Raw genomic sequence first — 26,317 nt, 5'->3', positions numbered from 1 at the left:
GGGCGGCATACAAATCTAATAAATAATAATAATAATAATAATAATAATAATAATGTTCCCAGCTCTTACCCGCTTGGAAGCTCTTTCACTGTTACTCTCTGCAAAGAAGAATGTTTTCCAAGCCCTAAGTCTTTGCAGGGTTTTTTCCATTGCTCTACTTGCTCTGACTGTTTCTTTCCAGGTGCTAATGATGTTCCCAGCTCTTACGGGCTTGCAAGCTCTTTCATTGTTACACTCATAATAAAAAAAAAATTTAAGCCCTTAACAAGGGGATAAAATAATGTGCTGAAACTGACCAGACTAAGGATGCAAGCCAGATGAATACCTGATATGCAGATTCTTTTCCCTATTCTCCTTCCCCAAAACTAAGGTGCGTCTTATACTCTGAAAAAGAATTAGGGAAATGCTGGAAGATGTCATCTTTATCAGCTGCCAATTGGGGAAATAGGACTAGGATGGAAGGAGAAGATTGGAAAAAGCCATGTAAGTCCATCCATGTGAGAAAAAAATAATTTAATGTAATTTCTGTTACTAGCTGTTTCATTCCATCTCACTGAAATATAATTCCTGTTACTAGCTTTATGTAAATTTCAACCATCAACATTTCTAAGTAGTTGTTTTCAGATTCCATGTGAAGATTACAATGTTCCTTATTTCAGGGGAGGTTTTGCAATATTTTTTTTTTGCAACTTTGCTTCAAATAAAATGAATCAAAGGGCCTGTGAAATGTATTACTCTGAAGAAATCTTGATGAATTGTAGAAATCGGATACAGAAAAGAGAATTGACCATTCTAAGAAATTCTGCTTTATCGTTCATGCGAGTGAGTCCTCTCTGTTGCAAAGATATACATTCCAATCAAGAAAATATTTGTCACAGCTGGCTATTATTACCTACAAATTTCACTTAAAATAACAAATGTTCCTGCGTGAGTAGAGTTACACAATTTATTTAACATGAACAAAGAACCAAAATGAATGAACATCAGGAAGCTAGGCAAAATCAGACTGCAATAATTTGGCATAATTTATACTATAGAAATCAGAATTTCCTCATAACGTTGGGGTGTGTTTTTGTGTTTGTTAGGCATGCCAGGCTATGCATATTACGTAGATTCTGGGTTGACATTTAGGAGCGTTTCATATTACAAGGTATGAATATTATTGCTCAATAATGATTACAATGCAGGTGAGTTGCTTAAAGAATGGACAAGCAATGAAGATGATTACTTACTTTCTATGCATCCTGAAGAAAAATTTAGAATATCAGAGTAATAATACCATTTCTATCACTAAGAGAAGAGTCTTCTTGATCAACTGAGTGTAAGTTAAAATAACATGAAATTATTTACACATTGAGCTAGGTTTTTCAGGAACGGACTCATGAATTACGACAAAATAAGGTAACCATAGATATAAATTTGACACATTAAAAAAAACCCACACTTTAGGAGATATCCATCCATCTTTAAATTTCCTAAAGAAGTAAAATATTGAAGTTGTTCTCTCTTTAAGATTTGTTGCCAAGAACTGGAAAACAGTAATAAGCAACAAAGCTCCGTCTTTTTCAAGGGGATCTGAATGTGGCTTAATGTTAATTCTTAGTAAAATATAGGTAATGTTGCTAACACACAAATAATCAAAGGTCCAGAAGAATCGTCTTTGCTGAAATAGAACAAACATGGCGTTTGCTTTTTGAATGTCGACAAGTGTGTTGACAAGGATAAATCAACAAACGTGATAGACTTTCAAAAAGCCTCTGACAAAATCTTTCACCACTGGCTTCTGAGCACACTCAGTGGTTACTGAATAAAAGTACAGGTGTCCTCGTAGATTGGTAACTGGCTAAAGGACAGGAAATAGAAAGTCGGAATTAATGGGCCATTTTCAAGGGACTGATATTAGGTCCACTATTTTCAATTTGCTTATCAGATGAATTAGATGAACTAATGAATTAGACAAGGTTACTGGTGTTGGCCTGTAGAATTTTTTTTCAAACTGGATGATTTGGCCTCGAGATTGCAAATACATTCAAATATAAGCAAGTACAGAGTGGTTGCATTATAAATTCAGACTTTCCAAACACAGGGATGGGATTTAAGCTGACGGTTTTTGACCAGGAACAGGCGTTTTGGGGTCAGGGTGGACAGCTCCGTGAAAAAAATTAACACAGGATGCAGTTGTTGCAAAGGAAGGCAAATTCCATGATTTCAGATCCTTGGGAAGCAAGCTGACATGGACCTGTCAAAATAGTGATACTGTTGATGATCAGACTGCAGTTGAACCTCACTAATCTTAAAGGACATGACCTCATGAAACAACCTTCTTATTAGCCCCAGACCATAGCCAAAGCCTTCTGGTTTCAGATTTATCTTCTCCTCCACTCTAAATAGTTCTTTCTAGCTTTTTTGGCAGCAACTATTGTGATAAGAAGGCTCATTGCCCTGCAGGCCTCTTGCTACATCCTCATGCTCATTGCCTTAAAACTTTAAAAGGTTGATCAGAAGAAACGGTTGACCAAAAGGTTGATCATTTGATAATATGAGTCATATAATATTCCATAATATGAAACTCCCCCCGGAGATTAGAACTACCCCTACTCTTCCTGCCTTCCGTAAACTCCTTAAAACCCACCTTTGCCGTCAGGCATGGGGGAATTGAAACATCTCCCCCTGGGCACATTTAATTTATACATGGTATGCTTGTGTGTGTGTCTGTTAGTATATGGGTTTTTTTAAATCTTTAAATATTTTAATTAATTGGATTACTTGTGATTTGTTTCGCTTGTTGTGAGCCGCCCTGAGTCTTCGGAGAGGGGCGGCATACAAATCCAAATAATAAATAAATAAAATAAATAAACTGTGATCATAGATTTGAAGGGGCTGGATCTGGAGCTTGTCTAATTGCAGTACACCAAAGTCTGAATAATTGTATTTAATTATTAAAGGTATGTAACTTAAGTGTTATGCAAAAGGTCCCTGATCTCTCCCAAGACCCCAAGATACTCAAACAGTATTTCATTTGAAAGTTATTCCTGCCAGAGAGAGGCTATGAGGATAATAAGTCCTCTTTTGTTGGATGTCTGGTAACCTCAAAACGTTGCTATAGAGCACCGCGCACCAAGACAACTAGACACAAGAACAGTTTCCCCCCCCAAATGCCATCATTCTGTTAAACAAATAATTCCCTCAACACTGTCAAACTTATTTACTAAGTCTGCAGTACTATTACTACTAATTGTTTCTCATTATCCCTATCATCCTTTTCCTCCCACTTAGGACTGTATGACTGTAACTTGTTGCTTCTATCCTTAAGATTTTTATTAATATTGATTGTTTCTTCATTGCTTATTTGACCCCTATGACAATCATTAAGTGTTGTACTTCATGATTCTTGACAAATGTATATTTTCTTTCATGTACACTGAGAGCCTATGCACCAAAGACAAATTCCTTGCGTGTCAAATCACACTTGGCCAATAAAGAATGCTGTTCATCATATTAGCAAGACTCCTTAAAACTCTACAAAGAGTTGTCAGTTGTTTTGTCCTTTAAATCAAAATTATGTTTGTACCATCAAATAAAAAAAGATTTCAATACAGACGCATTGAACCTTAAGCTAAGGTTGAAGCTGTTTATTGCCTTCCCTCACCTTCTCTCAAGTCTTAAATAGGGAGAAAAACAGCAGCCCTCATTCCTTCTGTTTGTTTAGTTTGAGAAAATACATTAATCTAGTTGATATGTCGTTGCTTCCAACAGAACATTGACTGTTGACCTGGCACCCAGCATTTCATGAAGATTTATCTCATGAACCCTTAGCACGCACATTCTTGAAATTCGTGGAGAGCCTATGCAAGGCTTGCATTTTGTGGAGAAATGTTCGGCGCAGTTGTTATTGTTATTTGGCATGTCACAATGTTCCCAGTCATCTTCTGTTCCTTCTCTAGAGAGTGGATTAATGTGGAGATTGTGTTTTGCAAGACCTTGCACAACAAACACTCATCAATGGATTCAGCTAGATCAGTGTTTCTCAACCTGGGGGTCAGGACCCCTTTGGGGGTCGAATGACCATTTCACTGGGATCGCCTAAGACTATATGGGAAAAGACAAATTTCCTCTGGTGTTAGGAACTAAAGCTTGTATTCTGACACCTTGGAACATATTTTTACAATCCGACCAATCAGGTGTTTACAGTGGGCGTGTCCCTCTGACCTTCCTGCCAATCAGCTTCAAGCTCTGTTGGGAGAATTGGCACTAGGCTTATGGTCAGGGGTCACCACAACATGAGGAACTGTATTACGGGGTCGCGGCATTAGAAAGGTTGAGAACCACTGAGCTAGATAAATTTTAGTTTCATGGGTCAGTTTGAGATCTATAGCTTTAATTTGATTTTAATTGATTGCTTCATTTTCTTAAAAAAAGTTCTGACACAATTACGCAATATGTATATGCATGAGTCCCAGCGACCAGTTAGGTCCCACAGAGTTGGCCTTCTCCGGGTCCCGTCGACTAAACAATGCCGTTTGGCAGGACCCAGGGGAAGAGCCTTCTCTGTGGTGGCCCCGGCCCTCTGGAACCAAATCCCCCCAGATATCAGAGTTGCCCCCACCCTCCTCGCCTTTCGTAAGCTCCTTAAAACCCACCTCTGTCGTCAGGCATGGGGGAATTGAGATATTCACTTCCCCCTAGGCTTATAAAAAAATTATGCATGGTATGTCTGTATGTATGATTGGTTTCTTAAATTGGGGTTTCTTTTTAAATTAACTTAAATATTAGATTTGTTTATATTGTTTTATTACTGTTGTTAGCCGCCCCAAATCTATGGAGAGGGGCGGCATACAAATTTGATTAATAAATAAATAATAATAAATGTGTGTGCACATGGGTGTGGTTTTTTAATACAAATTTTGATAAACCGCTTCAGTAAAGTAGCAATGGAGATTGTGTTCACATGTTGCATCAAACCACAATGGAGTTGGCTTGTTTTGGCTTAGTGTAATGGGATTTTATAGCACTGTGATTGATGAATCATGAAATGTGATTCAGTGTGATGCATGAATTCTGCCGACTTATTAAGCAATTTTAGATAAATAAAATAGCATAGCATAATATATTTTTAAAATTTTTCTCTTGCCTTTATTACTATTTTTATAAATAACTCAAGGCTGCAAACACACCTAACGTTGTCTCCTTTTTCCTCTTATTTTCCCTCCACAATAACCCCATAAACTAGGCTAGCCTTAGAGTGACTTACCCAAGATCTGTGAAGAATTCACAGACTCCCAGTTTCTAGCCTAGCTAGCTGGAATTATAATCTATGATTTATAGTTTAGTTGCATTTGATTAGGTGACTATAGTTAGTACTTTAGTAAATCATAGTTAAAACAAACTAATGCTCTCACACAACATTTCACAGATTAATGCTTTAGCTGTGAAATACATGCACTGCTTAAAAGTAAAATACATCTTTTTTATTTTAGAACTGCTACTCTAGTCATGGGCTGTTATAATTGCTGAGCAGAAATACAGTTACAATGGCTAAGATATAATTGAGCTGCATCTCTCTAACGTGTTCCAACAGAGGTTGAGTAGCAAATACTTTTAGGAAGAGGGGAAATAGGATGGAGAAATCAATTCCCTGTTTCTTATGGCTGTTAGAGACCCACTATCTCTTAACAGGGGTTTTTGTTTTACGATAAGGTTAATAGTAAGTGATTTCTAAGCCTTGACCTCTATAAATTTGTTTAATCCTTTAAAAAACAAAAGCAGCATCTAAGTTGGTTCTTACTGCTGGATCTTGTGAAATATACTACATGTTAATTCCGTGTTGTGCAAAGAAATCCAGAATTTGTTTTCCGTTATCTTTCCTGGTATGATGTGCCAGTATGTACATTATAAATGAAAGTGTAAAGCACTGAAAAATTGTAGCAATGTAGATAATAAAATACAAATCTATCGATACTCTCTTTAGTTTTCTATTTTCCCAATTAAATTGTCCCAATCAATCTTTCATTGATTATAATGTACCACAATTCATAGCTAGCAAAAATAAATAAGGGGACCCTAACAGATAAACTTCTCTTACTCTTTTCTGGATTGGATAAATATCTAAATTGTTTGGAGATGGACATGAATTTGGCGTGGATTTAAACCATGACAATACAAGCTTTGGGAGCCTTTTCCAATATTGAGTGTAAGGTGAGCATTAATGTTCAGAAGGGACCTTGTGTATGGAACACCAAAAAAATTATTTTCATTAGAATTAGTATGTGAAAATCTGATGTGCAGTTCCTATGTGGAATTCTGTAAACTGATATCTCAACATACTGGAGAACCCCAATGTGGTGGTGAACGGAGTGGGACATGTCACTGCGGCCAACTTGCTTCTGCCAATTCGCCGTGGTCAGCTCACCGCAGGAGAACTTACCATCCCATCTTGCTGCAGGACAATTAGTCACGGGACAAATCAACAATTTTATTTAATTATTTCAATTTTTGTCATTGACATTTAATTTTGTCCCTCCTTTTGCACCCTTCCTTTTGTGTTTCTGTTCCACCATTTCTTTGATAGTAGTGTAACCAGGGGTGGGCTGCTGCCCGGACGGGGGGGGGGGGACGCAGTGGGGTAGTGAAAATGGAGCTCGACCCCAGAGCACCCAATTTGCACTGAAAGATGTTGCAAGAAAATGCATAAGCCACATCCACAGTGTGGTAGTAAAAATTTTGGTAGCCTTTCACTGAGTGTAACTCTTGTCCCTTGGCAAGTTGTCCTACGGTGAATTGTCCTGTGACAGGTTGGCTGTGGCGAGTTGGCCGTGGTACATTGGATGTGGGGAGTTGTCCCAGACTTATCATGGTGAACCTGTGGCACGTGTGCTTCAAATGGCACACAAAGGCATGTTGCCTGACATGCACAGCATCGCTCGTTCCTTTTCTGGGTTTCCTGTCGAGCGGGCATGTGTGCAACAGAAAATGAACTTCTGATTTCTGGCACATCATAGAAACATAGAAGACTGACAGCAGAAAAAGACCTCATGGTCCATCTAGTCTGCCCTTATACTATTTTTTTGCATTTTATCTTAGGATGGATCTATGTTTATCCCAGGTATGTTTAAATTCAGTTACTGCGGATTTACCAACCACGTCTGCTGGAAGTTTGTTCCAAGCATCTACTACTCTTTCAGTAAAATAATATTTTCTCATGTTGCTTTTGATCTTTTCCCCCAGTGCATATATCATGCCATGATATACGCACTGGCCAGGAAATTTTCTGGGTTTCTGGTGCACATGCCCACGCACCAATCAGCTGGCGCTTGTGCATTTGAAAGTGCCAGAATCTGGGAGAGCTGGTCTTCCATTTTCTGGCGTGAGCGTGCACTCCAGCCAGCTGATCGGCACATGTGCACCAGAAACTTGGAAGACTTGCCGGCTAGCGCGCATGTGTGTGCCAGAAACCAGAAGTTCATTTTCTGTCACATGCATTCCCGCTCGGCAGGTCCTCTTCCTGGTTGCGGTCCAGACGAGCGTGTGTGAAATGCTCAGTGCTGAAAAGATTCGCTATCACTGTCCTGGACCCATTGGCAAAAGCTTCATGATGGCTTCACATGCGTGTATCCGGGCTAGTCTGGGTGCATAACCTGTTAGAAATAAGTTCATTTCTGAAGGTAATATCACAATGCAAGTAAATGGTTTGTAACCATGGGAGAGGCTGATGTAAGGCATAATCAGCATGTAATCATGGGTTTGCTAATTGTGCTGCAACCTGATTGGCTGTAACCTATATAAGGAGGAACACCCTTGCATGGGTGTGGTTTGTTACAGTGGGTGGTTTGTTATAGTAATTTAGCGGTTAGTGCTTAGTGGTTGCAGTGGTGGATATTATAAGAGCTATATGAAAGTATTGTGTGATAGTTTATTTAGAGAAGCAGCTTAATAAAACAGAAGTAAAATATATTTTTACAAGAAAGCCTGCTGCTGTGTTTCATTGAAGACTTCAATTAGGTATAGTAGTTAACTGTGGCTACTTGGTGGGTTAACTTCCGTGTGCGCAAAACTCTCTCTGCCCAACAAAAGCTGCCTCCACATATCTGTGCAAAAAAAAAAATCTGCACCGTCCAATTTTCTGCTCTTGTTTGTCCTTTCAGCCTGGGAAGGTGTCGGAGCCTCACAACTTCAAAGAGAAGGTTTTTAAGAAGAAGAAAAAGGCATGCATCGTGTGCAAGGAATCCATAGAAGCCCAAGGCCTTGTGTGCAGAGGTAGGATGTTATTATTATTATTTATTAGATTTGTGTACTGCCCCTCGCCGAAGACTTGGAGCTTTTTTTCCTGCTGTTGGCTCGTTCAGATTCCTTATACAGTAGTACCGCTAGACATAGTTCCCTCTAAGCTGAGCAGTGAGCAATCGCTCACTTAAAAATCATCATCAACTCAGAGTTTTCCAAAGCTGCCCAGAAGCTGAGAGGGAAAGAGTGAGAGGGAAGGAGAGAGAGAGGAAGAGAGAGAAACAGATAGAAAAAAGAGAGGAAGGAAAAGAGAAAGAAAAAGAATGGGAGTAAGGAAGAGAGAAAGAAAATAAAAATCTAGTTTGAAACTAGCTCAACTATTTAAGTGGCATTTTGATATTGATAGAGTTGCCCTATTATGAGCTCACTGTTATAGACACACAGTACAGTACAGTATTTTATTTTGAAATTCTCTGAGGCAAAACAGGGTGGGTTTTTTATTCATTTGTTTGCTTGTTTGTTTGTTTGTTTGTTTATTTATTTATTTATTTATTATTTCTGTGCCGCCCAGTCCCGAAGGGACTGCCACTCAGACACTATACTTTTCCCCCCACCCCCCAAAAAAATTAGAGGGAACACTGCCGCTAGATACGAGCATAATTCGTTCCATAAGGGAGCTTGTATCTCGAGGCAACTCGTATCTGGAACAAGTTGTTTTTCTCCTCCGAGATAACCAAAAGCAAGGATTCCTGTGCCACCTAGAGGACGCTCGGCTCGTATCCCGAATTTCAGCTCGGAACTAGAACAGAAATGTCTCTCCCCTCGTGGCTCGTATCTTGAAATACTCGCATGTAGAGCAGCTCGTATCTAGAGGTACTACTGTATTGTGAGAAAATGTGGTAAGGGCTTTGGGAAGGCAAAGCTTTGATGCAGTCTTCTTTATAGTGGTGCCCACCAGGATTGCCATTCCATTAATCTGACTGGTTTTTTTTAATTATTATTATGGATTTCACTGCACAATAAAAATAATTTAAAAAAAAACAACAGCAAGGACATTAGTCCTTCCCCATATCCGAAATGTAGCTTCACCCAACATGCTTTATAGCAGTGATGGCGAACCTTTTTTCCCTCAGGTGTCAAAAAAGCATGTGTGCACATTATTGCACATGCGTGAGTGCCCACACCCATAATTCAATGCCTGCAGAGGGAGAAAACAACTTTCCCCATCCTCTGGAGGCCCTCTGGAGGCCGGAAATGGCCTGTTTCCCAACTTCTGGTGGGCCCAGTAGGGTCTTGTTTTGCCCTCCCCAGACTTCAAACATTCTGTGCAAGTAAAAAATCAGCTGGCCATCACACACATGCACGTTGGGGCAATGGCTTGCGTGCCAGCAGATATGGCTCGGCGTGCCACCAAGGGCACCCGTATCATAGGTTCGCCATCACTGCTTTACTTATTGCTCTGCAAAAGATAGAGAGGTAGATAGATAGATAGATAGATAGATAGACAGACAGACAGACAGACAGACAGACAGACAGACAGACAGACAGACAGACGCACAGACAGACAGATAGATAGATAGCCCTAGACTTATTTGTTTGTTTGTTTGTTTATTTGCTTGTTTATTTGGTTGTTTGGTTGTTTGGTTGTTCGGTTGTTTATTTATTTGACTTATATGTCGCCTCTTTACGACCACAATTGAGCCCAAAACCTCTCTTGCTAAATGAGATGTTTCTTAAGTTGAGTTTTGCCCCATCTGACAGCCTTTTCTGCCACGGTTGTTGAAGTGAATCGTTGCAGTTGTTAAATTTAGTAACACGGTCGTTAAGTGAATGTGGCTTCCCCATTGATGGTCACAAAAAGGGATTGCAGGACTCTGGGATACTGCAACCATCATAAATATGACTCAGTTGTCACCTGAATGTTGATGACATGGCCATGGGGATGTGGCAGTGGTTGTAAGTGTGAAAAATGACCGCAAGCTACTTTTTTTCAGTGCTGTCATAACTCCAAGTAGTCACTGAACGAACTGATGTAAGTTGAGGAATACCTGTACTTGGGATGAAAAGCATCAGAAGACATCCATGTTTACAGTTACCTTGAATACTAAAATGTTTATTTTTTTTCCTTCTCTTGTAGTGTGCAAAATGGCAAGCCATAAAAAATGCGAAGCCAAAGTAAGTGCTGGGAAATATTGGGTTTGGGTGTCCCAAATGGTATTTTTGGCTCAGGTGTTTTATTTATTTATTTATTGCATTAGATTTTGCACCATATCCTGTTTAATTCACCTTACATTCCGAGAACATTCATGTTCGTTTCTTCTGATTGTTCCTAAACTACATATCGCAAAAATTCACTCAAGGGTGCAAAGGAGTAGCTGGACTCCCTCTAATGACATTCCGTTCCTTGTGTGGGTCGGTTGGTCCTAGGGCTGGAATTGCATGTCGCCCGCCTCCATCATACGTCACACACTTTTGCTGTTATTCTTCAGTGCATAATGTTGCCTGAACGAGAGTTTCATTTTGCTTCCAAAAACAGTTTTAACCACTTCCGAGGATGCTCTTTGAGGATCCCACTTTGTAGGATCTGGTTCTGAGTCCCTGCAGCATGTTAGGATAACGTTATAATGCTCTGAGGCAGCTAAAACTCAACAGTAGGAAAACAGCAACCACTCCTCCACTCGAAACAGAATATCCTACGAAAATAGACTAACAATCCTGGGTCTAGAAAGCTTAGAACTACGGCGCCTAAAACACGATTTAAGTATTGCCCACAAGAGCATATGCTGCAATGTCCTACCGGTCAATGACTACTTCAGCTTCAACCGCAAGAACACAAGAGCACGCAACAGATTCAAACTCAATACTAACCGCTCCAAACTTGACTGTAAAAAATATGACTTTAACAATCGAGTCGTCGAAGCGTGGACCTCATTACCGGACTCAATAGTATCAATCCCTAACCCCCAACATTTCTCCCTTAGACTATCCACGATTGACCTCTCCAGGTTCCTAAGAGGCCAGTAAGGGGTGTACATAAGTGCACGAGTGTGCCTTTCGTCCCCTGTCCAATTGTCTTTCCTTTATCTCATATAACATATATATTTTCTTCCTTTCATATATCTTCTCCGTACTGAAGGAGCGGGTCCAGCAGTCACATGGGTTGCTCATGTCCAATCCGGTGGAACTGAGCCTAGTATTAAAAAAGCTTGCCGGATCCGCCCCTTCCCCAGAATTCGCTCAGTTCGCATATCCTGCGGTTGTATTGTGATAGCTCGTTCAACATTCTAACACCTTCCCTTCGATCTTTTCCTTCAAAAGTAGTAAGATTTATTTATCCTTATTTGTTTACTTGCACTATTAGCGCCAGCCGTTTGAGGCTCGGCTTTTTTCTTTGGGAGAAGTTGCGGTTTCGTTTTCCCCCGGCTGTTTTTGCCGGTTACGATCCCCGCTGCCGCTTGTGGATTCTTTTAATCCTTTGGCCTGGAGGTCTTGGTGCAAGTATTGATTCATTGATAAAAAAAATAAAATCCTTATTGTATTATTGTTAAAGGGCTTAAAAAAAAAAAAAAATACCTCCTGCGGAGTGAGACGCTTCTTCTAGTCTCCTGGACTTAGTCGATCGCTTCCCCTTTAAGAATTTTATTACGGAGCGAATTTTCGGCGCGAAGGCCTTCGCGCCCTTTTTAAATTTAGGCCTCTCGTGTTGGCCTCCTGCCAGCCGCGTAGGCCTCAGTCCACCGCGTGGATCCCGGAGTGGGCTTTGGGACGCTCAGGCTTAATTCTCCACCGGCTAAACCTCCAACCAGAGTGCCTTGGTTTACTTTAATTTAAGTTTAGGGAGGCTGGCCACGCTGGATTTGGGGACACGAACTCTGGGTTTGCCCAGATTGCCCTCAAGTCTCAGCAGCTCCGAGGCCTCGGAGCAGGATCCATTCCTCTTGGGAAGGCTTTGAAATTCTTCTCCCTAATTATTCAGTTTTTGTTGGCTCAGCCTGGTCTTCTGTTATTTGTCAGACTATGGCTTCTTTTCCCAAGAGAGGCACAACTAAAGGTCCCAGAGAGGCCAGGCCTACAGGCGATGAGATTACCAGTATCCCCCAGGCCTCGACCTCCTCTTCTTCTGGGGCCCGCCCCTCGACCAAGGTCACCAGGGCTGAGAAGAGAAGGGACCTAGCCCTACAAAGAATCCATGACAAATCAGCAAAGCGTTTGAAAGTACAGGCCCAAGTTCTCAGTAGTCAAGACCCCCCAGAGGCTTCTAGTCTGCCTCCTTCTGGGGTCCCTGTGTTATCTCTGGATGAGCCAAACCTAGACAGACCCCAGCCTAACCTATGGGGAATAGGTCCAGAGGAACCAGATATTATTGAAGATTCCCCCCAGCCAGGATCCTCCCAGGCCTTCAGGGATTCTTCTGCCATTCCTGCTGATATTTCTAGTTTACCTCCTGAATTCCAATCTATTTTTTCTGTGTTGTCCAAGGCCATTGATGCTAAACTCTCCACCATCAATGAGCTTCCCGTACCTCCTCCACCTCCTCGTCCCTCCCGCCCCTTGGGTTCTTCCCCAGCGGTTAGAGCTCCTATTCAGGATGATTCAGATTCCTCTCAGGACGAATATGAGGATATGGAGGAGGATGAGGACCCCTTTCAAGGCCTCTCAGATGATGAGGAATCCCAAATAAAGGTTCCTTCTCCAATTACTATTTTTCCTTCTCAATTGTTCAAATCTCTCCTCCTCAAAGCTAGAATTTCTACGGGATTGGCGGCCCAGGAGAAACAGGCCTCCACATCCACTGATCCCCCGGAGGAAAATTTACCTTACTTCACAGAGGAACAGGAGGATAACGAGGTAATTCCTATGCCTAAATTGTTTAAAGATGCCTTACTTAAGCAGTGGGATTTCCCAGCCTCTGGGCTTAATCCCTCAACCAAGGACAGAAAGTTGTACAAACTTTCCTCTTCCTATGAAGAGCTCCTATCCTTTCCTAAACCGGATGAACCTGTCAAGATCCTTCACTCGGCGGCTGCTGTGCCAGGCGAAGCAGAGGAAGTCCTCCGCCCAGAGGACAAGCGGATTGAACAAATGCTCAAAAGAGGATTCACCGCAGATTCCTGGGCCATTAAAAGTTCTGCAGCGGCTTCCTTTTTCTCCAGAGCCATGCTTCTGTGGCTTCGCCAACTGCAACAGCATATTCCTCCCGATGACTTGAGAGGTCAACAAGACTTCAACAAGGTCTTTGCAGCTGCCCAGTACGTGGCTGATGCCACTTTACAATCTACTAGATTTTCTGCTAAGTCTATTGCAGCCTCTACAACGGCAAGAAGACTCCTATGGATTCGCCCTTGGCAAGCGGGAGTACGCCAGAAGTGGCAGTTATCCCTGGGACCCTTAAAGCGCGACCTTCTTTTCGGTGATCTTCTGGATCCACTCCTCACGGAAACCACGGACAAGAAGAAAGTTTTGGGTCCAACCACCAAAAAAGCTGTCAAAACGCAGTCCTTTCGTCGCCCAGGGCGTCAGCAAGACCAAGCGGCTTCCTATCAGAGATCTCCAGGTCAGTATTCCCCCCGCTTTCGTCCCCAAGGTAGGAACTCCAGGGGCAGAGGTTTTCGCTTCCAAAGGGGAGCGTCCTCTAACAGGGCTTCAAAGAAACCTAGATGGTAATCTTTCCTCAATTCCCATAGGTGGTCGCCTTGCCCATTTCGCCTCTAATTGGCGTCTCACCTCCAAGGACCCCTGGGTCATTGACACTGTTCAAACAGGTCTTCTTTTAGAATTTATTTCTCCCCTCCCGAAACGTTTTATTTCCTGCCCTTCTCCCAGGTCCTCCTCAGATTGTAACCGTATGGAGGAGGCCATTTCTCACTTATTGTCCATCAGGGCCATTCAACCGGTTCCCTCCGGTCAGAAGGGTCTAGGGTTTTATTCCATCCTATTTATGGTTCCAAAATCCTCCGGAGGTTGGAGAGCTATTTTGGATTTAAAGAAGCTGAACCTATTCATCAAATATAGGAAGTTTAAGATGCACTCCTTATCATCTATTTTGGCCGCCATCCACACGGGAGATTTCATGGTCTCCTTAGACCTCACTGAGGCCTACCTCCACATTCCTATAGCCAAATGTCACAGAAAATTTTTACGTTTCTCCTTTCAAGGCAGGCATTTCCAGTACAGGGCGATGCCATTTGGTCTTTCCTCGGCCCCTCGGGTCTTTACAAAGCTCTTGGGGTCCCTGGCGGCCTATATCCGGGCGTCTCCCATCCACATTTTATGTTATCTTGATGATATTTTGATTCATGGGAACTCCCTAGAGAAAGTGAAAACAGACCTTTCTATCACCATGTCAGTCCTTCAGGACCATGGATTTTCCATCAACTTTGATAAAAGTCATCTCCAACCTTCCACATCCATCTTACACCTGGGATCCATTATTAATTCAGTATCCTCCCAGGTTTTTCTCTCTCCTGAGAGAAAATTCAGTATAAGGGAGTTAATTTCTTGCATTTTAGCAAAACCTTCAGTATCCATAGTAACCCTGTCTTCCCTCTTGGGGAAGATGGTGTCATGCATAGGCATCATTCCCTGGGCTCGCCTTCATGCTAGGGAACTTCAGTGGCTCCTATTACCCTTTCAGAGATCGGGGCACAGCAACTCAAATCGTCGCATTGTCATCCCACCAATTGTTCGCAGATCCTTCAAGTGGTGGAAGTCTCCGGCCATGGACAAAGGATCCCCGTTCAGGTGCCCGGATCAATTTGTCATCACCACAGATGCCAGTCTATCGGGATGGGGCGCCCACGCCCAGGGGATGATAGCCCAGGGCACGTGGTCCCCGGAGGAAGCTTCCAAGCCAATCAATTGGCTAGAGCTAAGAGCCGTATCCCTGGCTCTGAAGCATTTCTCTCCTCGCATTCCCAATCGGCACGTTCTCATTCTCACCGACAACATTGCCACAAAAAGCCATATCTGCAGACAGGGGGGCACGAGATCCAAGGCCCTCATGAGGGAGGCCCTCAAGTTAGGCCTTTGGGCGGAAAAACATCTTCGGTCGCTCCTAGCCGACCACATCTCGGGGAGCCTCAACGTCCAGGCGGATTGGCTATCTCGAGCAACGATAGACCCAGGAGAGTGGACCCTCCATCAAGACCTGTTCCATCAAATCAGCCTCAGATTCGGCCTACCAATTCTGGATCTCTTCGCGACCAATGCGAACGCCCAGCTCCCTCGCTTCTTTTCCAGATTTCCATCCCCGGGAGCGGAAGCAATCAATGCCCTCCGGAGCCCATGGCCTCCAGGCCTACTTTACGCATTCCCTCCAATTCCAATTCTCCCGGACGTGATTCACAAGGTCCTCACCGAGAGGGCCCGAGTAATCTTAATCGCCCCTCATTGGCCCCGCCGGCCCTGGTTCGCGGATCTCCAACAGTTATCCGTCCAGGACCCTTGGCGACTCCCCGTTTCGGGGGATATGCTGCGGCAGGGGGCCTCATTCCATCCAGACCCGGAGTGGTTCCACCTCACCGCCTGGCTGTTATCAGGAGAGACTTAGAGCTGCGTGGTCACGACCCTGATACAGTGGAAGTCATTTTAAAGGCCAGAAGGGGTTCGACCAATCGAATCTATGACCACACGTGGTCCAAGTTCCACCAGTGGTGTCTACAGGAAGGCCTATCTCCCCTGTGCATTCCCATACACAGAATCATTTCCTTCCTTATGCAAGGTTTCCATAAAGGACTTTCCACCAGCACCCTCCGGCGGCATCTGGCAGCCATTTCATCTGTCCTAGGGGGGCCCCCGCAGACAGCCTCTCCGATCCTTCCAGAAGTTCAGGAATTCCTCAAGGGCATAGCCAACCTCAGACCTTCCAAGGTCCACAGGTATCCATCCTGGGATTTGCCACGGGTTCTCCATTCCCTCACGCAGGCACCATACGAACCCCTAAAATCGGCGTCCCTCAGGTACCTATCCTTTAAAGTGGCATTTCTGGTGGCTATTACCTCTGCCCGACGCATTTCGGAGCTGGCTGCCCTCTCAATCAGGCAGGACCTTTGTCAATTTCATCAGGACAAGGTAGTCTTGCGACTGGACCCCACCTTCTTACCCAAGGTCAGTTCCATGTTTCACAGAACTCAGGATATTGTTCTACCTTCCTTTTGCCTCCAACGAGACCATCCCTTGGCAATTAGATGGCACACCCTGGATCTCATTAGAGCGCTGAGAATCTATATCCAACGCACAGGACCCTTTCGGAGGTCAGAAGCACTTTTTATAGCCTATCACCCCAGAGTCATGGGTGCCAAAGTGTCTTCTACAGTAATAGGCCGTTGGATCAGAGGGACTATATCTAAAGCCTATGAGTCGGCTTCCCTCTCAGTTCCAAGGAACATCACAGCGCATTCCACCAGGAGCGCAGCCACCTCGGCCGCTTGGGCGACTCAAGCCCCGTTGGAGGAGGTCTGCAAAGCAGCCACTTGGGCCTCGCCAAATTCCTTCATCAGGCACTACAAGATTGATTCTTACGCTTCAGCGGACGCTGCCTTCGGCAGAAGGGTACTCCAATCCGTTATCTCTCACGATAGCAATCTAATCCCACCCTAGGGACCATCTATTGGGTATGTCCCATGTGACTGCTGGACCCGCTCCTTCAGTACGGAGAATAGGCGTTGATTGCTTACCTGAACGCCTCTTCTCGTACGGTGAGCGGGTACAGCAGTCACTTCCCGCCCTTGTATGTGTCTTCTTTATCTTCCTATAACCTTTCTTCCTCTAACAATAAGAGTTGAACACTACAGAGCTTCACAGCTGAGCCTAGTCTATGGATTCGCGAATTCTGGGGAAGGGGCGGATCCGGCAAGCTTTTTTAATACTAGGCTCAGTTCCACCGGATTGGACATGAGCAACCCATGTGACTGCTGTACCCGCTCACCGTACGAGAAGAGGCGTTCAGGTAAGCAATCAACGCCTATTCTCCTCTATTTTTACATTTATCTCTATATATATTACTTCATGTCTATTCTCTTCCTATGTATTTGTGTATTGGACAAATGAATAAATAAATAAATAAAATAAATAAATAAAATGAGAGGCAAGTGGAAACAAAGGAAAAGAGGAAAGAATGGAAGCTGGAACAAACAATGAAGCCATCTGGTTCCCAGATGACTCGAACTACATCTTCCATAAGTCCTGGCCAACAGGAACAGGAATTTTTAGGAGATATACTGCCAAATATCTGGAAGACACTAAGTTGATTGTCCCCAATAATATGAGGTTGTTTCCGTAGCTTTTATTTATCAAGGCCACAAAAGATCGCGAGAATTGGTATTCTGTGATTGATCCCCCCCCCTCACAGCCATGCAGAAAAGACTTTCAGAATTTTTCATGCTCCGGATATCTTGGAGTTCCCTCTCTCTCACATTTCAGCTTGCTGGGATTTTAGGGAAATATCTATGCATGAGTCATTTGGTCCCTCCAAGGATTCAATTCCAGTAAAAAAAAAACCCAACCCACCTCTCCATATAGAGTCTGATTTCTTAAGAGAGGGCTAAGATAAACAGGAGACATAGGCTGACATCAGCAAAAGGTATCTTTGTTTATACATTTGGAATAGACTGCGTGAATTCCCTGCATGAATTTCCCATTTAACTTGTGAGAGTTTCCTGAATGCAGATTGCAAAAAAAAATTAAGCAGACGACAAAAGAACCAAAGATAAAGCTTAATTACAGCTGAGTGATATGAAGCAGTATTGTAGTACAATTACGTGTACACCACTATGTATGTACATTGTGGTGGTGCTTTTGCGACATCAGGGCCATTTCCCCTGTATGTCTGGAAATTCTCCTCCTATTGACTGGGAGATTCTGGGAAGTATGGTTCCATGAACCCAGAGAAGATCATGATGGAGAACATTACAGTGCAGGGGAGGAAGGTTGGCCTATGTCCCTCTCCTTATCTTTTGGAAAAACAAAATTAATCAACTATACCATATTTAGTAGGTGCCACACTGCTTGCTCTATAGTAGCTATTTTATGAGAGCTATCTTACTCAGAGCTTAAATGGACTCCAGAGGATGGCAGAAGACAGGAAGGCCTGGAGGAATGTGGTCGATGGAGTCGGACACAACTTCGCAATTAACAACAACAACAACATCTTACTCAAAAGATCCTTGTTTTTTCCAAACTGAGTTCAGAAGAAAGCTAGAGTGACACAGTACTGGGTTTCTCACCCAAAATCTGCCCTGTCCCATAAGGGTCATTGCTTTGGATGATAAAATACCAAAAATTTTACATTCTTATGAAAAAAAATAGTACCACCTCCTTCTGGAGTCTAGTCGTTCCGCACAATAGACTTTGTGGGATCAACTCAGTGGTGGGATCCTACGGGTATGGTCAGGTACGCAATACCGGTAGCAAAATTTTGGTCAGGTACACAGTACCGGTAGTAAAATCTTGATTCCCCCTCCCTTTTTTTCCCTTCTGGGCTCTGGGTATGTTTTTCCTATTCCAGTAAACGAGGTTGAATGTGTATAATTTTAGAAGAGCTGTGCATGCGTGTGTGTACATACACTTTATATAGTAGATAATCGGGGTGGGCTACGCAGTGGGGTAGCGAAAATGGAGCTCCACCCCAGAACACCCAATTTGCACTGAAAGATGTTGAAACAAAATGCATAAGCCACACCCACAGCGTGGTAGTAAAAATTTTGGTAGCCCATCACTGGATCAAGTGTATCTATCCCACCCATTTCCCCCACTAATTGTAGCCTCTCAACCATCATTCTACTTGTTACTTTTCCTGAAACTGCTCATTGTTTGAATCTACAGCATATTCCAAGCAAAAATGTCTCTTCTTCAATGTGGTTGCTGCGTGGAAGGCTGGCAATTTTGAAAAGGGAGAAGATAATTTCCCTATCTCATGCATAAACATGCGTAGGGAAGAGAGGAATAAAAGCAAAATAATTTAAAGCAGTGCTCTTTTATTCTATTCATGTGAGTTTCAGTTGAACTTCTGTACTGTTCAAGCGATGTATTCAGAACTTTCAAAAACTAATGGCTATTCACATATGGAAGTGGTTATATAACCATTGAGTGTTATATTTATAACCATTGTTATAACCATTGAGAAAAGAGAACATCGTGCCCATTTTTTACCTTCCACCACCAAGCTGAGATTAAAAAGCTTATTCAAAGGCTGAAATACATTTTGGATGCGCCCAAATAATCAATTTAAAAAAACACAAACTGTATTTTTCAGAGTATAAGACGCATTTTGCCTCCCTAAAAGTGGCTGAAAATTCAGGTGCATCTTATATTCTGAATATAGCTTTTTTCCAAAATCCCCCCCCCCCAGTCCTAACTAGTTACGATCTTCCCAGCTCTTACATTTCAGGTTCTTTCATTGTTACTCTCTCTCAAGAATGTTTTCCAAGCCCTAAGTCCTTGCAGGTTTTTTTTTCCATTTCTCTAACTTGCTCCAAATGTTTCTTACCAGCCCTAACCAGGTGCTAACCATGTTCCCAGCTCTTACTGGCTTGCAAGCTCTTCCATTGATACTCTCTCTGAATAAGGTTTTTTAAAAACACCAACCAGGGGATAAAATAATATGTGGAGGTTGACCAGACTAAGGATGCTAGCCAGATGAATATCTGTTAAGCAGATTCTTTTCCCTATTTTCCTGCTCCAAAACTAAGGTGTGTCTTATACTCTGAAAAATACAGTAGGTGACCAAAGTTAATTTCAGGCTTCATTATTTATCCCAGAGAATCTGGCATACAAGGATATTCTAGCCAGTTTCCTCATCAGCTAATATCGTCACCTTTCCCTGTTGTTATACTCAGATCAGTCCCTGGCACTTAGGTTTCATAGGTGTCTATGTGGGAATGCAATACACCTTTACATAAAGATATGTTATACAGTGGTACCTCATCATACGAACTTAATTGGTTCCAGGAGGAGGTTCGTAAGGTGAAAAGTTCGTAAGATGAAACAATGTTTCCCATAGGAATCAATGTAAAAGCAAATAATGCGTACAAATCCTTCAGGAAAATCCCAAACTTTAGAAGGGAGGCGAACAGAGGGCAGGGAGGAGCAGCTAAAGGGGGCGGGTGGAAGAAGCAAGGCTAGGCTAAAGGGTGAGTGGGAAGGAAGAAAGGCAAGGGGGGCGCCCCTCCCTTTTCTTTCTTCAAAAGACACCATTTCAGTACCTTTGCAAGCATGCAAAATCTTTACTCCTCCAAGCTGCCCCTCCCTTTTCTTTCTTAAAAAGACACCATTTCAGTGCCTTTGCAAGCATGCAAAATCTTTACTCCTCCAAGCTGCCCCTCCCTTTTCTTTCTTCAAAAGACACCATTTCAGTGCCTTTGCAAGCATGCAAAATCTTTACTCCTCCAAGCTGCCCCTCCCTTTTCTTTCTTCAAAAAAGGGGAAAACAAGAAACCCCTTCATCCCAGCAGCAGCTGCTTGGGTTCGTAAGGTGAAAATAGTTCGGAAGAAGAGGCAAAAAAATCTTAAACACCGGGTTGGTATCTTGAAAAGTTCGTTAGAAGAGGCGTTCGTAAGATGAGGTACCACTGTACAAACTTTTCCCTATAGAACTTGTGCTATCTCAATGAGCTGCAACCTCTCTGTCAGCTTTGGACTATCTCCAGAAACCAAAGAGGAGAACTTGCTGGGGGGAGATGGAGGGATCATTTGAATTCCCCTTGCTTTCAGGCTGGGATTTTTTTTTCTCCCTGCAGGTAATTTGTTGTCAGGCAAGCTGACGTGACAGGGGAACGGGTGGGGGAGTGGCGGGAGAGATAGATAGCAATAGTCACAAAGTCTCCTGTATCAGTCTTGGTTGAATTCTGGGAGAGAAGCATTGAGGGCCGAGGGCTGTTCACTCTCAAGAGCCGTGTTCACCCAGAGGGTGGCCTGTAGAGCAGGGACAGCTGTAATTAATGGAGGAAAGGCATGATTCAAGAGGCAAAGGTCACCTGGGATGACCTCAGGGGGACCTCCAGAGTTGCCTGGTTGTTGGTGAATGTAGCTGGGGCCTTTTGGCTTTTCAAACAAACCTTTACTTATGGGTGGGGGAAAGGAAGAGAGAGACACAAACATTTTTAAGCTCTCACATTATGTAAAGTTCTATGTTTTCAACTAAGCATAGATTTCTCAAATATGTACGTAATCAGACATAGTTAAACTAAAGAAAAAAGACTTGTCAAATATTTCTAGCCCAGTGTAGCTCTGCGTATTTTCTAAAACAAAAGATCTCTCACACTTTTTCCTCTATCAATCTATTATCTATCTATCTATCTATCTATCTATCTATCTATCTATCTATCTATCTATCTTTCTTTCTTTCTTTCTTTCTTTCTTTCTATCAATCCTTTCTTTCATTCTTTCTTTCTCTCTCTTTCTCTCTTTTTCTCTCTCCCTCCCTTTCCTTGTTCACAAAGCTGATTATATGCCCCACCTTGAGTTTAGCTAGCTTTCACCAAGATTCCTATTCTGTGTACTTTCTAACCATACCTTGAATCCTCAACATGCATTTGCTGTGGTTTCCTGTCTTGGTTTTTGTTTAACTTCAACAGGGATATAACAGCATCTTCAGAGTTTCGGGGAGATTCTGAAAAATATAATTCCCGGACACCAAGAGGCCACCAAACTGGAAAGGTTGTGTTATAGCATCTGGTGTTCTTCCTCAGATGGTTCACTGGGACTCTTTTCTCCCTAACCTTGCTAGCTGTCTCCATCTGTTTTCAACCTGGATGACTGCCACTTACCGTATATTCTCTCCCAGCAAGATGTTTTGGGGATCCAGATTGGGATTTTTTTTTGCAAAAGTAATGGAAACAGGAAGGAAACCAAGCGAGGTCACACCTGCCTGTTCTGTGGGACCAGGTTCTGACATCCTGAAATGCAATCCAGGAAAGCTTCTGAGAGCTGATCCCTTGGATGCATCTGCGCCCACCTGTTCGGTTCATGGCTTCATTCAGGGATGGTCTCTGGAGCTGGACCAGGCAGACCTGGGAGATCTGCAACTCTGGCCCTTTAAGTCAGCACGGGGCTGTTCTTCTAAATTGTGTAATTATGGAGGGAGTTTGCCTTGGAGCCAAGCCAAGCACTGCAGCTGGAGGAGAGAAGCCACTTGACTTTCAGTCTGCTTGTTGTTTGGGGACTTTTTTGCCTTTTCACCAAAAGAAAAAAAAAGCAGGTTGTTTTCGTAAACGCAGCTTTGCTTTCTGGAAGGAAAACATTGGAATTTAGGAGGGAAGGAGGCTGAGGAACAGGGAAAAGCCACCGAGGCACCGAGAGACAAGATCGTAGTGCAGTGTTGGTTCCCTGTCCATGTTGCAGCTAGTAGTATTGGCTCCCTCAGCCCTGCTGGTGCCCCTTCTGGGAAGTTCTGTGTTGGAGTGAGAAGAAGTCAAAAGATCTGGGCTGTGGGCAGAGAGAAGATCTGCATGGTAACTGGCATGAGATTTGGCACTTGGAGCAGGTGCGTAGAATATGGGAATGGGTGGTGTCCTTTCTTCCCTCTCCATAAGGGGGCAGCATTGTGCCCCTAGAAATGCTAGTGACTGGAAGCTGGGTCAGTGGGACATGTAAGCATGGGGTAGTTATTAACTTAGGTTCTGTCCAATAAGAAGAGTTATTATGAATGAATGTATGAATGTTTAATATTGAGATTTTAAATTGCATTTTTATCAGTGTATTTTTTTATTGTTGTGCGCCGACCTGAGTCCACTTGGAGAAGGGTGGCCTATAGATTTAACTAAATAAAATAATCTAAGATTGCTACATAGATCATCCATATACAGTAATGGGCAGCCCAAATTTTTACTGCCACACTGTGGGTGTGGCTTGTTTTGTGGGTGTGGCTTAATGGTCATGTGACTGGATAGGAGTGGCTTGACGGCCCTGTGATCAGGTGGGAATGGCTTGAACGATCATTATTGTTCAAGTGAACTGTTAAGTCCTTGACGTACAACCTTACCAGTGTCGGTCGCTGGGGTGACAATTTGCTTTGCGTTTCCCACACTCTTCTTTCTGGGTCGCCCTCCTGCCTCAGGCTGGGTAGCTAGGCGAACGGGTGCTGCCAGAATCATAAATGCTGCCAGCGCCGCTTCCACCCACGCCTTCTGCTTGCACCTCAGGCAGGAGGTGGCAGCATGACGCTGGAGGGAAGCTGGGCAGGAGAGAAGGAAGCTCGTCTGAAGCCAGGAAGGAGGAAAGAGGAAAAAAGCAAGGAGCGCAGATGCAGCAGTAGGGTAAAAAAGGAGAGCCGAGATGAGACCAGTAATCCAGGAAATGACAGCCGCCGATCAGCTGGAGTTGCGCATGCATCTTCATTTCTGCCTGCTGCCCATCCTGCCTGCTGCCCACCCCTGTCCATATACCCAGTTGGTTTATTTCATTTTATTTTCTATCTTTAGGGCATCCATTGGCCTGGGCATTTTTCACCTTCGTCATGTGCCTTGTGTTTCTTTTAAAGCACTCAGCTTTAGTGCTTTGGACATGGTCCTCTTCCATTTTATCTCCACTGCAGACTTATGAAGAAGGTTAGGCTGAAAATGTGACGGGACCAAGTTCAGTGTTTTGGTTCAGCAGGGAATTAGACCTGGCTCTTCCTATCTTATGCTATTTCTCCCTTCCAGCTATTTCTTTTCTCTAGCACCTTCTAGCTAGCATCATTCAGCCATCCCTAGAGCAATGCTGAAGCTTGTCCGTGCTGGTTGAGTGACTCTAGACCAGTGTTTCCCAACCTTGGCAACTTGAAGGTATCTGGACTTCAACTCCCTGAATTCCCCAGCCAGCCTCCGCTGGCTGGGGAATTCTGGGAGTTGAAGTCCAAATACCTTCAAGTTGCCAAGGTTGGGAAACACTTCTCTAGACAACAGTGGAAGTCACTAGCAGAGATCTTTAGCTGAACTGAAATGACAGATAAATAAACAGAGAATGCCACTGCTTTAATGTCTGGGTATGTACCCTTCTCAGAAAGAGCCTGATGATCATAGAGACCATGCTGGAATAGATGGTTTCATACCACAAAGTAATTTTAATCTGCCTTTCTAAAATACAGGGCAGTTCACAACCGTAACATATTTGGACACATAGCTTTACTTATACAGCTTGTATACTTATAAGGAGGCACGTGGTGGCTCAGTGGCAGTGGCTGAGATGTTGAGCTTGTTGACCGAAAGGTCGGCAGTTCAGTGGTTCAAATCCTTAGTGACACGTAGCGGGGTGAGCTCCCGTTACTTGTCCCAGCTTCTGCCAACCTAGCAGTTCAAAAGCACGTAAAAAATCCAAGTAGAAAAATAGAGCCACCTTTGTTGGGAAGATAAGAGTGTTCCAGGCGCCTGGCGTTTAGTCATGCCAGCCATATGATCATGGAGATGTCTTCTGACAGCGCTGACTCTTCAGCTTTGAAATGGAGATGAGCACTGCCCCCTAGAGCTAGAAACGAGTAGCACATATGTGCGAAGGGAACCTATACTTTTACCTTATACAGCTTGAGTTTAAAATGTCTAAGCATCTGCTTGTTATGGGAATTTTAATGTTCTGTGAGGTCTTAATCAGAGACCATTCTCCAGTGCTTTTAGCTTCAAAAATTAAATAGGCTGTGATTGCAGGCAAGGATTTTTACAGTCATCTAGTAGTTATGTAATGAATATATGGTTGTGGTGATTCTTTTTGTTACTTGTTAGACATCAAGCAAAGGAATTAATTAAAATCCATGGATCATTCAGAGAATATATATATATTTGTTTGGTTTATTCTAATGAGCAAGGAAGCTATTCTACATATGCTGAATTTAAGGATAGCACTCAACTGACCTTGAGTAATACCAAAAAGCTAAATAAGGTCAATATTTGGATGGACAGCTTGGATATGAAAAAAATCTATGTTTGTAAAGTTACAGGGAAGTTTTAAAAAGTTCCAGATGAGAATTCCAAACCACTTCTTTATTGTTGCCAAGAAAACATGGATATATCCAGGAAATCACCAGGAGCACAGTTTAAATTGAAGGACACTTTAGCAGATAGATAGATGATATATAGTCTCTCCCACCCGCCCCCTCTCATTTGCAGTCTTGGAAATTTTTTTCAGATGGTGAAATGTCATAACAAGGCAGTAGAGAAAGTTACTTTGAAGAAACAATTAAATAATTATTATTATCATGAAAATTAAGAACACGCTTTTCTCCTGTCCTATTTAGATGAGAGAATAGATAGAATAGAATTCCTTATTGGCCGAGTATGATTGGACACGCAAGAAATTTGTCTTTGGTGTATATGCTCCTAGTGTACGTAAAAGAAAAGATACCTTTGTCCAGAATCATGAGATACAACACTTAACGATCATCATAGGGTACAGATAAGTAATCAGGAAACAATATTAATACAAATTGTAAGGATACAAGCAGTGTATACAGTGGGAGGAGATGGGAGATAGGAACAATGAGAAGACTAATAATAATAATAATAATGTAAACAGTAAAAAAAAGAATCTCTCAGTCATGCATGTTTTTCAAACTACTTAAACTTTGTGCAGGGTGGATGGCTTAACTTTTGGGTGACTCATTCAGGACAATTTATTTTGCAACGTCCTCTTTGCAATTCCTTTATGTCTCTGCCTTTCCTTGGACTTCAACTGACTTGAGGTTGCTAGGGAAGGCACTGGAGATTTGCCTCCTCGTACACAAACCCTTTGGATGATTCAGACATTCTTTCCTCTCGGCATCTGATGGATAGTTGGAAGTGTGGCGCTGGAGAACATTGTGAGTTGCCTCTAATTGCATTTCCTTGTGACGTTGTCACTTTTTGCCTTCCCCTGTAGGCATCTGGACTGGCTTTGTTTCCACATTACATCTGGAATTGTTTTACTCTCCAATCATTTCAGCCCTGCTGTATCTAGTCAAGCTAGCAGTCTTGGTCTTTCCAACTAACAGCCAACCAAAGCCTCTGGTTGGGGTGAAATGTTTCTTGAGTAAAAAAAAAACCTTCTTGATAATAGAAAACTAGCATTTCTGGGAAGACAAGAGTTAGGTCAGCTTCCTGGAGGTTCTATCTAATTCTGAATGCAGACAGTTTTAGAAAAAACATTCTCGAGA

The 26,317-nt window shown here is 42.9% G+C and overlaps 1 protein-coding gene across 7 annotated transcripts in view; it reads left to right on the top strand.

Moving 5' to 3' along the window:
* The window catches only part of TNS2 (tensin 2), a 193,235-nt gene that overhangs the window by 84,501 nt on the left and 82,417 nt on the right, over positions 1-26,317 (top strand). For 5 of the 7 annotated variants that reach the window (XM_070740986.1, XM_070740984.1, XM_070740988.1 and 2 more), the window contains exons 2-3: positions 8,142-8,253; positions 10,358-10,395. In XM_070740986.1, the coding sequence (XP_070597087.1) occupies positions 8,142-8,253; positions 10,358-10,395 (150 nt within the window). Of the gene's footprint in view, positions 1-8,141; positions 8,254-10,357; positions 10,396-22,580; positions 22,700-25,969; positions 25,985-26,317 lie in introns of those variants that run through there. The other 2 variants (XM_070740991.1, XM_070740992.1) reach the window with 2 other exon arrangements.

Source organism: Erythrolamprus reginae, chromosome 2 (assembly GCF_031021105.1).
Source record: "Erythrolamprus reginae isolate rEryReg1 chromosome 2, rEryReg1.hap1, whole genome shotgun sequence".
In the NCBI taxonomy this organism is placed as follows: Eukaryota; Metazoa; Chordata; class Lepidosauria; order Squamata; family Dipsadidae; genus Erythrolamprus; species Erythrolamprus reginae.
The sequence above is the reverse complement of the archived record's forward strand: the minus strand, read 5'-3'. Positions and strand labels throughout refer to the sequence as shown.